Here is a 13913-nt window from a genome sequence, read left to right as displayed (position 1 = left end):
GTCCGGGAACCAACAATAAGTGTGCTCCATTTTAAGGTAGTGATTTACATTTGGTTGCCTATTGTTATCTTACAAAAACAACAGAGTATTCAGAAGAAGAGGGTACGATTGGAGAACATTGTAGTTATTGATAAAAAGACAAATTAGATTTTCTTTCACTAGGTAAATGAATGTTAATGTTAATAAATTGTTATTAATGAACACAAGTTTTAATTCCAGCATTTTGTTGTACAGAATGTTTATCTATATAATATAAAATATCACATTGTTCTGAAACAAACCTAAAACTTTTCAAAAGTTTTGACTTGGCTAGTCAAGTTAATATTAAAGTGCATTGTCATGGTACTTTTGTATTCAATCTTCTTGAAAATTTACCAACCTCAGTTCTAGATTGTTGCGGATGTACTGTTAGACTATAATCTATATCATTCCTTCTGAATACTGTCACTTTAACGTTCCTGGTTGTCTTGTCTGGGAACCTTGAACTGCTCTAGCTTTGTCATAGGTATGAAACCTAAAAAAGACAATTTTACAGCCTCTGTTGTTACTTGCTTTGAAATATTTGTGGTAAGGATGTTCATACTTTTATGCTGTTATTGATCCATTTAAACTCTATTTTATTACATTCACTAATGTTTGTAATATAAACATTGACTCGGTAACATCCGGATGGGAGATCCCACTGAGTTGTCAGTAACGATCCAAACATTTAAGTGTATATATTCTTACCCCTGCGAATGTGTTATTAACACAAGTATCTAGACTTTCATCTGATGTACCTACCAGGTGTGAATATGTTTTTTGATTCTCAACACAGAGATCGCTTTAATACTGTTTGAATCAGCTGTTACATACATACATTTTGGTTGGGGGAGGAGGGTTGGGGAGGAGGGTTGGGGGAGGAGGGTTGGGGAGGAGGGTTGGGGAGGGGGAGGAGGGGAAAACAGCGAGACCATACTAATATGATTTGAAAGAATTCTTTAAAATCAAAATTTTAATGTATAAAAGGTTATAGCTGCATTTCATGTTGGGTGTGCTACAATGTGGTAATACCATGTAGTCAACTATTGAAGAATAGATCTGATATTTGGTTTCTTTAGTCCAAAAGAAATTGCATCCTGAATGATAAAGATGAAGAATAGCAAATTAAAATGAAACACAAAACTGTGAAACACAAAACTGTCTGTACAGGTTTGAATAGTTAATCATTTGGAGCAACAAGAGGATTTCAGTGGGGGGGGGGGAGGATCAAACTTTGTGTGAAGAAAGGAAACTTCAAAAGTTCAACCTCATGAAGGTGTTGTGACATGATCATAATTATATTGGATAAATGAAATAAACCTGACAAAACACTCAAGATTTGGTATCTGTCAAAACATTGAAAGGGGAGGAGAAGGGGGTGGAAGAGGGGGGGGATGGTACCTGCAAGTATCTCTGCCAAAAGAAGATTTATTAATTGCAAACACACCAGTTGCCCTAAGATAACATGAATGCACACTGCTTTAAGGTGCTATAATTGCATCGCTCGTTAGGTACGTTGACCTCATTACACGTTGGCGTTTTAATATGGATGACCTTCTAATCGAGCAGAAACATGATCTTGTAACCATTTTATGGAGAGGCACAGAGAGTGATGACCTTGCTGCACTTAAATCTCATCTATGTTTTGCATCTTGGGATTCGAATTATTGCTTCCAAGCATAACTTGTAAGTTATAAACTTGTGTAAACTTTATAATGAGACTTGGGAAAGTATTAGGGAAAAAATGGCCACTAGTGCTTAAAGTGTGATTTGGTGTCCTATCTCAAACCTAGATCTCTCCCTCCCATCCTCCCCCCCTCTCCCCCCCCACCCTCACCAAGGAACAACTTTGTGTTGGGTTCTGGAATAAGCAAATCATTCATCACAAGTATATCTATCACATGAGGTAAAGAAAGTGATGGTTTTGGCTTGACTTTCCTGTATATCTAGAACAAACCCATTCCTTGCTCTCTAGGCATTAGAGAACTAATAAATAGAAAACCTCATCATCCCAGCAAAACTTTTGAGAGATAGTTTGAAAGATTTCATGATGCTACTATTTAATATGAAAACTACATTTAGACAATGAGCAGTCTAACTTGAAATGACACAGCTATAATAGTGCTCAAACTTTTTCAACTCCGATTGTGGCAAACCTTTAAATATCACCATATTAAGTGCAATTTGTAAGAATTTGTGGTTCGTTTTTATAGATAATCAGTGGTCTTACTGTAAGCTTAGCCTTAGGAGAAATAAACTTGAAAATGTTTCAAACTATTTTGAGGTTTTGGCTTGCACCATCCATTTCTAGGAAATGATATTCCCAAACCTTATACAAATGGAGGTTCAATAAGGAAGGTGTTGATAACCGATTAAGTGTAAATTGAAAGCCATTGAAATTTGAAGAGTCAAGTAATTCCAGCTTTGAACTTTCAGAACCTGTGATCACATGTTTGGCTTGTGGCCAGTGTTTTATTGCAACTTCTTTGTGCTTGGTTAATACCAGTTTCAAGCTATTTAAAAAAAAAACTAAATCAGTGAGCAAAGCTCTTAATAAATGTGAGATAATGTAAATTTATGGCATTTAAATCAAACTGTGGTGAAAGGTTATGGCTAGAGCATGCCATGTTTGGGGTTCATGGCTCTTTGGTTATACTCCTCATCAAAAATTAACAGGAGTTTCAGTTATTAAGTAGCCTAATTCTAGGTAGCCTAACATTACACCATCATTGGTGTGTAGGCTTCATAGTAAACAGTAGGACATGTATTGGTCTTGAAGAAGTCTGAAATTTCATTTGTTTAAAAAACGTGGGAACCATGTTACAACTAATGAACTGCAGCACATGGCATTTCAGTAGATCAGATATTTGGAAGGCATGTCAAATGTACAAACCTCAAATAGTGCTCTGAAGAGACTGTTGGTAGCATTTCTTGGCTAGACTTTCCACTTATTTAGCACAACACAGAAAATTGAATAGTTCGATATTGTAATGATGCAATAGTGTAAGCATTCTGTTTTATCCTCTTGAAGCTAAATCCTTTACCATATCCCACCTCACCTGTCCCATCCAACTCACTACCCACCCTTCCACAATCCCTCTTATTTTTAAAGAAAGTTTTCTTCGATTCTGGGATTAATTTTATATATACTCAGTATTTTAAATTTGGTTGTTTTTTCCTTGGTTTCAGCAAACCTTTGGAAGAAATGTCTGAAAACTTTATGGATGCCATCAACAAAATTAAGACATACAATATCATTTCAACAGAAGGTAAGAGATCACATTTTTTTATTTTGTTCATGTTTTGTTTTGTTTTTTGGTGGGGGAGACCCATCAAAAAAACATTGTTGGATATAAATGTTATTTCTATACATTTTGGGGATTGTTTGATATGAACAAATGCTGTCTATATCTGTTGGTTTGCTCTTTGCAACACTTTGTAAAGCAATTGGCTCTGAAGAAAGTAAGAATGAAGGTTCAACTATGTCTTTGCACTCTCTGGTATTGTTGTGAACATTCTTCCTTAGTGATTATCATTTGCTATTTTTAAATTCCTTTTATGTCATCATTAGCAACAATATGGTAATTTACCATTCAGAGCAAACCAGTCTTGACAGGTATAGCTGTTGACAAGCAAATTTGTTCGTGCGTATTATTAGTCCGTGGAGATAACTAGTCTAATTTTTCCTTCAACGTCTGCTGTGATAACAGCGATGTATGAGATTCCCAGTCTCTTCCTCTCTCAAACCCAGTCTAACTTCATCTTCTCCCTGTGTGATTTGTCCTCTCACTAACCCTGGGGTCCATTCTTAGATTCTCTCATTTCAAGGCTACCCTGGATACTTGCTTTCTTCTCCTCTTGTTCTCCTACTTCTCTTCCTTGAATTGGCGCCACAAGATCCATTGTTATCGTGCTCTCTAATCTCCATAGCAACAAAGACAGGTGTTGAACCTCAGCACCTGAGATTCTGCACATCAGCATCTTACCTTTCAGTCTGTTTTTGTGTCGTTCCAAGCAACCCGCCACAACACTAGGGATGTGTCTGTTTGCTCTACGCACATGCTTCCTGCGGTAATGACAGGAGTTTGCTTTCTTCAATATAATGGAAATGTGTAATTTACAAAGAGTCACATAAATACGAAGGTTACTTGTCTTTCACATTTCACATATTCTGGCAGTTCTCATCATTGTTGTCTGACTTTCGTGGGTGATGACTTCTATAGGTGGCTGAAGGTGGTAGCTTGATAAAAAAAAAATGACAATTTTCTGCATAGATGTAAATCGAAATCACATCATCCTAGCATTTTGAATGACAAAGTTATGATTTATTTAAATTTGATGATACTTTAAGGAGGCATCTGGCAACAGTAGAGTGATTGATGTCATCATGACATTTTGAGCTGTACAGGATTTTTCTATTTTTAATGTTTAGCTTTATATTATTTTTTTCCACTAAGGAAAGTAATATTTCCACAAAAATAGTTTCACTTTGATGAAATTTTAAACACAAAGAATATTGACAACCAAGCAAACATTTCAAGTGTATCACATTTCAAGAATAAATTGACAAGAAGATTAAGTAAGTTAGCTTTCAAGAACATCTGCCATGATTACATACCACAGACCACAGGTCTCCTGTGATCCACTTCTTGAAGCAAGGTCAAAGGTTGAGTCGGTCAAAACAAGTTACATTCAGTCAACTCCTATCTCGAGCTATGGACAAAATATTTTAAGTAAGATGGGTTTTCAACTAATAAGTGTGGAATATTGTTCTCTGATGCCAAATATCCCATTAAAGAGCACTCTCAAAGAAATTTGAAGTTGTGAAAAGCTCTAAACAAAACTCAATTTGAAATTTAGAAGTTTTTCATCTTGTCTTTGGTGAATGACATCATACAGTCTACTCTCTACAGTATTGTCACATCTAATTCTACATTTTCAACCAGTCTGCCCTTATGTGAACCCAAGTTTTTCCTGAGACGGGTGGGCCTTTTACCCATTCATTTCTGTTTGTTGTCTTTGTAAATAGAAGGTGAGTGGGGTTTCCTCACACCTGGAACCCCAGGGGCTCCCAAAGGTACAGTACAGGTGCAATCTCCAGAGATCAAAGCGAGGTTGTGTATCTCTCGCTTTCATTTCTGATATCTGTGTTTTTCATCTCGGATGAAAACGTATGTTTTCGCAGCAGGCGATGGTCTAGCAGTAGGATCCATGTCAGCTTTGTGAGGTTTTGATAGGTTTTCTTATGTGGAATCAATTTGAAATCATGGTGGAAGTACAAGGGTTAGTCTTCTGGTGACAAAGAAACAGGTTATGATGAAACTTTAAAGGATCACTGCAGGCACAAAACTAATTTTGGTATGTCGTAAGACTTGGAACCGCTGATAGCAGTCTAGGTTGTAAATGTTTCTCTAACTCTTCGATTGTTGAGACATGACCATTCAAACATGGGACTGGAGAGCTTAAGAGAAAATATCTTGCAGTTTGAACCAAGTCCTTCTGTATGTCATAAATCAAGCAGCATGTTTACTACCTGTCAGGCCTCTGTGGTTAGTTGATACTCACAGTCCTACAGCCGAACTTTCTTTCTCTTATCATCAAGAATTTGTGCGATTTGATATCAAGAAATGAGTTAAATTCCAGTATGCATGTACATATTTGTGAACCTTGAGTCCTTGCCAAATGAAGTGGATGAAAACAGATGAAGAGAAAAGAATATTCTTCATCAATATTCCTTTGGTGGTAGAGCATAAAAATCAAGGTCATCATGCCTGGGGCCCAATAGCCCACTTCCTATTGCTTTCATTGTTATTTCTGTTCCCTTTTCTTCAGATTTAACTTGTTGTGGCAGGTTTTATTGAAAATAGCTTACAGCAGATATAGTTATGTCACTTCACCTTTAAAAACCTGTCCCATATCCTCTTTTGTTGTCAGGAATGTAGGTTTTTTGTCCACATTCCTTGGCATGAAGGAAGAGATATAAGAGGAATATATATACTAGCCACACAGGAAGTCGTTTCCTCGTCTTTGTAGGAATTGTATCGGGATTTCATTTGGATGATGGTTTAACAGACGTACCAACTCTAACAGTTGTATGAAGGGGGGGGGGGGGGGGTCTCTCTGTTTTTGGAGGCAATCTCATGCTCTCCCAACTGAAAAATTATATATTTTCAGATATGGTTTTGAGACTAAATTTGGTCCAGGAAGCTATTAAAGATTTATTGTTCAAGTTTGATCAATATTCATGTTTCTTTGTTAAATTAAAGTTGATGATGTTATATTTGGAGATCTGTTAGATGTCAGGGATGTTTCACTGGTATTCTCCTCATATGGTAGTCTCCTCATGTGTTACATGTACATGCATGCTTTGGTTAAATCGTATCTCTTTAAACCGCCTTGTCTCATTTACAACGTAAGTTTTTGCACACCATCATTTGTGTATGAACAGAAGCTATTCTATCAGATTATTGTAATGTACTGATGTCACAATATTAGATGTTTAGAATTCTGACTAAACGTGTGTTTGTCTCTCAAAGCCAAGACCATCTCTAGACCTATCACACTTCATAGCAGATGTATGTAGCCTCCTTTGTATGGCCAAAGCTGTAACCATCACTATATAAACTGTATTTGAGACTTTTCTATAGGAATGAATCTGTTATTGTTATAAAAGGTAACAAGTTACTTTATTTTAGTAATGTGTCTACCTTTCCTTTTGTTATAGTAGTTGTTATAGAGTCAAAATTGTAGCTCATCCATGATCACGTTGTGGAAGTAGCCTTGATGAAGTGTCCTAGAACACCTTTTTTTTGTCACTAAGTTCAGAATACTGTAATATTATTTATAGATTTTCCTCTCTTGTATGTTGTTTTCTCTGTCACTGTTTCCACAGGGCTCAATTGCTACAGTCTCTTGAAACATGAAACTATTGTGATGACTTTGGATGCTGTCAACTTTTTGGAGCTGCGTTTAATGTTCTTTACAAAACAGTATGGGAGCCCAGATTTAAGACAGGACCTACCAATTTTAAGATCACAGCTGAAGATGGATCCTCACAGAGGAAGGAGTTATTCATCAAAAGAATGAAGAAGGATCCTGTAGTCTTAGGGCTCTGGAAAATATAAATACGAGAACAGAGGACGCTTTGTCGATCCTGGGCAAACTAGGTTTGTCATTTGGTGGTGAGAGTGCAGTTTACGGAAAGCTCTCACAAGTAATACTTTATCTCTTGTCAGAGAGCGGAATTATGTCCTGAGCCTTTGTTTACTGAATATGATTTACATTTGATATCAAGCGTCTATAAAGGTCAGTTTAATACCCATACTAATCCACGAATGAGCTTAGATTAGCAAACAAAGGAATGTGGAATTGCTACAATGTGGCATGGATAGATTTAGTGATTCCAGTAGGTGCAGTTGCTTACTGACTGAATCACAACGTATCAGTATATCAGTAGTGTACGGCTTGAGGCTGGAAGCTATACGAGAGGCAGAATAAAAACAAGATACCTGAATCCCTAACTAGGAATAGCAATTGACATCTGTGTTACTATTATGTTGGATGAAGTATGGGTAAAGTGAGATATATTTGATGTACGGTAAAGGCTGTTTAGCTGACACTCAAAAGTGAACCTTCCCTACCGCCCTCTATCATCCACTCATTGCTTGTCCAATCTCCAACAATAAACATCAATGACTAGAATATGAAAGCTATCTTTTGTATACAATTTAAAGGAAATCTTTACATATTTATGAAAGTGGTTTTGATTGTAACAAGTAATGTTCAGTAGGCTTCAATACTACCTCTCCCTCCCTCCCCCCCCCCCACCCAACAAACAATTGACTTCTTACCCTGGCCATCAATTTCTGCCACATTTCTATTTATGGTGATGCTGAGATGTTTTTGGACAGCAAAGATTATTCTAGTTTACAATGATCTTTCATGTTGCACAGGCTTGTTTAAACAAATATGGAATAAAACAACTCTTTGGTTGTATTTTCATGTTTTCTTTGATTCAATCAATTGGAGCTTAGCTAACAGCTAATGTATTAGATGATCAGATTCTTGTATAAAGAATCTTTCATTCTGTGTATCCTTGAGTCTCTTATCTCAGGTTCATTCAAGAACTCTGCCGTCTAAGTCCTTTTCCCTCTTTTATGCTGTTGAAAGACAGTAATCAGTGTTTTACCCTAGGAACCTAGCATGTCTCCATAGACAGTATTTAACAACACTCAAAAGTAACTTTCACGAATGCTGTCATTGTGAGAAGGTCAAAGGTTATATCCTATTCAAAGTAACTAGATAGCATTTGTATGTTGATCATTGCATTTGTATGTTGATCATTGAAATATTTTCAATATGCTGCTTAAAGAAAATACAAGTTGAACTATCAAATGGGATGTCTACATCTCCAAAAATGTACCTTAAAACTACCACAAACCCTGTCAAAATAAGGTTCTTTAGGGTGTTTCTGTTTTTTTGAATTTCCCAGCTGTTTATTTTTTTTAAATGTTAAATAAACAACTAATTAATCTTGTTAAAATGATTTTTGCTAAGAAACAGAGATGCAAATTACAAGAGTGTGAAACTATAAACATGTGCATTTTCTTCTTCTTTGTGTGATTGTTTGTCACCTCTTCTCATTGGCCACATCTATTTAGAATGTTCAGTGGCAGGCCAAATTGTAAATGTACACCCTCACTGTCAGATTCATGAAGAAAACTGCTCATGTTACATCATCGAAACCACAATGCGTTTTTGCATTCTGGTTCATCATGAAGTCATTGGAATTTTTAAGCATATTTTGCTATGGTCTTGCAAATTAGAAATATCTGTCATATTGGGTATTACTGGCCAAAGGGTGTTAAAGATTGAGTTGTCATGTACAGGTAAGCAGGATGTCAACAAAATGAACAAAGACCTCAGGGTCGCCCTCCCCTCCTTTATTAAATCCTTGCGGCAGCTCTGGCCCTTCCGTAAAGGTCCATGACCCAACTTAAATCAGATAGGGGGAGATTTAGAATTCCCTCATCTCCCCCCACCCCCACCCACATGCCACTTTTTATCACTTATTAAGTTCATCCAAGCTTGGCTTTTTGACTTCCAGTTTTTTCATGCAAAGGCATCACATGCAATTGCATCAAATTGCTTTCTGCCTTGGCAAAAATTAAAAACATTAATTCCTATCGCTTTTTAAAAATTGAATAGAAGAAAATTAAGGGAAATAATAGTGACTAAACCTAAATAGAAATTAAAAGAAGTTCACAAAATGTTATACAGGAAAGCATATAGGTAAAGAAGGGATGGCACACAAAGATAATAGCACAACGCTACTAATGTTACATCTATAGTTTAAAAGATCAATGGAGGCAGAACATAAATCACAAGAATTGACATTATTCTTTACGAATTAGTGAAAGGACTGGTTCTCTGGTTTTTCTCAGCAATTTATCATTCCTTGGTTTATCCGTACTTTTTGGTATCGTCATATCATGTCCCTCTTATTTGTCATGTGTGTATCATGTTCATATACATTACCTAAACCGAAAGATTACCAATCACAAAAATTTACCAATCTTGTCAGGTACCATACAAAGAGATTGTTTAATTGTTTTGGAGACCTCCCAATAAACCAGCCGGCTTAATTCTCATTTGAGTGTCATTGATAGAATCAGAAAAGCCTCCGAACAGGATCACTGGAAAAATAAACACTAAAAACATGAAAGTATGTAGGTCAACAGTTACCTCTATGCAGGGATAAATATAAAGTGACAGGGGCAACAAATAAAAGTCACTCTAAGAAAGCACGGAAGTTAGCAACAAATCTTTCATCTCCAGACCCAAAACTGCTAGGTGCGGCCTACAGTGGCGACAGTAAGAACTACATCATTAAAGCAAGCTAGGAAATTATCCTCTCTATGAAGACAATCTGATTGGAATTTAGTTCAGTTCATAAATACCCCTAGCTTGATGAAGCTGATAAAGCTCTGTCCGGTCTCATTGAAAATGGAGATTTTAATTTCCATTTGTGGCATATTAGAATGTGACAGGCCTTTAAACCTCTACCTGCCAGTAGTACACACATCTATACTTATAGATGACCAGGAACTTTCACACCCACTCCCCCAACCTCATATTACTAAGACATTCATATCACTCACAGATCAAACTTGTAAGTTGGTACAAAGAAAATATAAATGACCCCCCCATCTCCTGTTTAATTATTCCCCCCCCCCTTTCCCTCTCCAGAAAATTAACATATAAAGTACCTTCTTGAAACCAAAACTGTTGATGAGAAACAAAACTTTTTTTCCTTATCAGAAGGTTTCCAAAGATATGAAAGCCAAAACTGGGGTTGCATAAAACTGGTGTTGAGGACACCAAATGTGATGTTGAAAATGATCTTCAAGGAGGTGAATGGACAAACCTCTCTAAAGAAGTGTTAATGATGTGTAACAGGACTCTTAACATTTTAACGTTGACCCAAAAAAAATTTAAAAATTTAGAAAAGTACACAGAACATAAAAAAAGACTAGGCCACCAGGAAATTAATATTGACATTCTTGAATCAGTTCTGTTGCAGGAAATCATAAGGATGTTAGTAATTAAAACAATTGAAACTCATGACAGGAACAATCAAAATAAAGTGCTCTTCACATTACTACTGGAAAGTAGGACATAAAGGAGAGATGAAATAAAAAATGACTCAATCTTCTTATGCTGTAATGAGAAGTTTCATTTATTGATATTTCTATAACTGATATGACATTTAATATCATCTTTTCAATTTTCAATTTTCTTATTAAGAATATTGACAAAGTGTAAACAATTGCATAATATAGTTTTATGATTTATCAGATCAGATTGTATCATTATACCCCCCCCCCACCCCCAACCTCATTCCCACCCCCTTCCTCCAGTTTATCAGACTGCTCAGTAATATGTCAAACATGCATCTAATATTTTAATAATATCTATGAAATATACACTTCTTACTGGATTTAGAACCTACTCTCATCAATTAAAAACCAACCCTTTCTCATTAACTCTGTTAGTTTCAATTTTCCACATGTCTATGCATGCTTCTTCCAGTCCCATCACCCCATTCCCATCAACACCCCCTCTTCTCCCATCACGTGATCCCTCCTATTACCCAATCACCAAAATTATTCATCCCAGCTTTTGACTTACACTGAGTTTCAAGCAAAAATACTGTTACAAATTTAAGATTGTAGATTTCAGCATGGTATAGTATGGCTTAGTTATGCAAGTAATCACAAACAAAGTCATGAATATTCATGAAAACTTATTTCTTGCATAACCCTTAGTGCAGCACACTACCATATTGATGTATCTTTTTCTTTTTTTAATTCTTTTTTTTATAATTAATTTGTACTCTCTAGTGAATAAAAAAACCTCTCAACTGGATTGCTTGTAAATTGTTGGCATTTTCATATACAATGTCAAGTGTACCTGCATTTTATTTGGGATCATACCTTATAATACAAGATGCCAAATTGGTAAAATACTGCAGTATTATTATTATTGTTTGTTTTTCTTATTCTAATGCTAATAAAACTTACTAGACATAACGCTGTTTTGGTTTCTCTTTCGTAGGCATCTCCAATGAATCTAAATCGCATAAAATCTTTGGCTAAAACATATAAATCGGTGCACTTTTCTTTTCCCGCATAGCTTATAACACCAGATGCCAAATCATTACAATAGGGATTAAAACAGCCTCCAAAGAGAAAAATGACCCAAAGTACTAAATACTTCCATGTAATGGGTTCAATTCTCCCCCCCCCCCCCTTTTCTATCCTAACATGGTTAAATAAAACTTTGAATTGATCATATCTGGAGATATCTGGCATATTCCGGTATCGTAAAAGTTTAATAAGTGCAAAGCCAACGCAGAGATAAATTAATCAGGAAAACATGTAACAATTTGATAAGAGATCAACTTTATGTATTAATTTATACAATTCTCTGACTGCCAAAAAACTGATAAAAGTTGTCAAAAGGCCATCCTATCCTATGACAAAAAATCTTGTAATGTCCCGAGAGAACTGAATAATTTCTTCCACATGCCTGATTCTGTGAGAGAGTCACTTAGCCTACAAAAGACTAACAGATCTCCCTCCTCAGGCTCTCAAAACCAATGATAAGATCTGATTCAAGTAGCATTAAATGCAACCATAATATTATATGTTATGAAAAGGGGAGCGGGGGTGGAGGGTTGTGGGTCGTTGCTCCTTTTCAGAAAATTTGCACGTTAAACTTGCAATGATACAGCTAACCATGAAGAAATAAATATCTTTTGAGAATTCTGCCGACGTCAGCGCTCTTTTAGCCCACATCTGTTGAAATTAATATAATGAATCCCTACAATAAATGCCTCCCCCCACTTCCCCCACCACCTAGCCCACATTTCACTCATTCCCCCACTATATCTATAGGATTACAGCCCTTATGATCAACCTTACATGATATTTCTGTAGCAGGGGGCCCAACTCTAAAATGAAGGCATATGTTAAAAATGGAATGCAAGCAGTTTACAAACATAACAACTACTGATGTCATTCATCATGAAAATCATTTCATATTCCTAGTTTACAATCATTGTACATCAAATTAAATATTTGGACAAATTGACCCCTACAGCATAGTATAATATCCCCTCTGCCCATTCCCCTCCCCACACCCCCCCCCCTTCTCCTGGCATCTACTGGAAATCCAGAGGCATTGCTAATGGGGCATAAAAATACAAGAAAATTTTAATTTACTCCCATAGTCTAGAACAAGGTGGCAGAAGTAGGCTTGGAATACACAAACATTTTTCATAATATTAAAAATGTCCACAGTGGACCCATAGAAGCCTCAGCACAGTCCCACTCCCCCCCCCCCCCCCCCAACACATCCCTCAGAACACAGCAATGTTTACATCCATGGCACCTACCACCTTCAGAGTATCTTTGCTTCAAAAGTGTAAATGAAAGAAACAAAGCGATTTAAGCGCACATTTAAAAGAGAAGTATAACATTAATAGCACAAAACAAGAACTACGAAATCTACAAATATATGATTTGAGTACTGATAATTGTTTCAATTAATGAAACCATGGTAACACTGGTATTTAATAAAGGTGAAAGGGTGAGTTGTCTGATAAACTACAAAAGCTGTATAATATCAAACCATTTACTACAAACAGAAAAAGAACAATTTAAACATAAATTGTCTTGAATTTGAATATAACAAAGCCTGACCTTTTTAAAAATGCCTTTTGGGTGAAAAAAATATTGAAGTATAAAGTTTTGTCAATATTTTGTATAATGCTCTTACCAAGTTTTTCAAGGTTGTAACCAATTTTTATGTCTATAAAAGGGTCTATGTTAGAAAATGCTAGTAATATCCAACTGGTAGCATAAAGATTAACCACTAAATAGACTGACCAATAACCCAACTTCAAAATGTTCTAGATAGAATGAAATCTCAGAAGTTCACTTTAAGTGAATGTAGCTGACCTCTTTAGTATTCACAAGGGATGGAACTGATAACAAAAGACTATTCTACATGAAATAAGTAATATCATGTCATCCAGAGAGCATCCAGAATGAACAAATAACAATTAGCCAGGAGTGACAGAGGTCCACAAGGGTCCTGGAGGAGGGCTATGAAAGAGGGTTCCCATCCCTCTAAAAATAATATCAAGTTTACTATTGAGCGGAACAAGGTGCATAATGATACTAGCCGAAAAAGAAGAAGCAAAATGAAGGAGCAAAATGAAGAAGAAAGGTTATGTAGTCTCCAACCACCCCCCCTCCCAAACCCCACCCTAACAGCATCCTCTCCTGACATAACCCAGTGACATCCAATAATTCAATCAGCGTGGT

At 36.2% G+C, this 13913-nt stretch overlaps 1 protein-coding gene across 3 annotated transcripts in view; it reads left to right on the top strand.

The window, feature by feature from the left end:
- Positions 1–13859, top strand: part of LOC139971556 (large ribosomal subunit protein uL4m-like) — a 30107-nt gene extending 16248 nt beyond the window's left edge. For 2 of the 3 annotated variants that reach the window (XM_071978137.1, XM_071978136.1), the window contains exons 8-9: positions 3211–3290; positions 6914–13859. In XM_071978137.1, coding sequence (XP_071834238.1) covers positions 3211–3290; positions 6914–7107 — 274 coding nt within the window. In that variant the 3' untranslated portion in view covers positions 7108–13859. Of the gene's footprint in view, positions 1–3210; positions 3291–3918; positions 6096–6913 lie in introns of those variants that run through there. The other variant, XM_071978138.1, reaches the window with a different exon arrangement.
- Positions 13860–13913: the final 54 nt, after the last annotated feature.

Source organism: Apostichopus japonicus, chromosome 8 (genome assembly GCF_037975245.1).
Source record: "Apostichopus japonicus isolate 1M-3 chromosome 8, ASM3797524v1, whole genome shotgun sequence".
In the NCBI taxonomy this organism is placed as follows: Eukaryota; Metazoa; Echinodermata; class Holothuroidea; order Aspidochirotida; family Stichopodidae; genus Apostichopus; species Apostichopus japonicus.
Note: the sequence above shows the minus strand (reverse complement) of the source record. Positions and strands in the feature narration are given on the sequence as shown.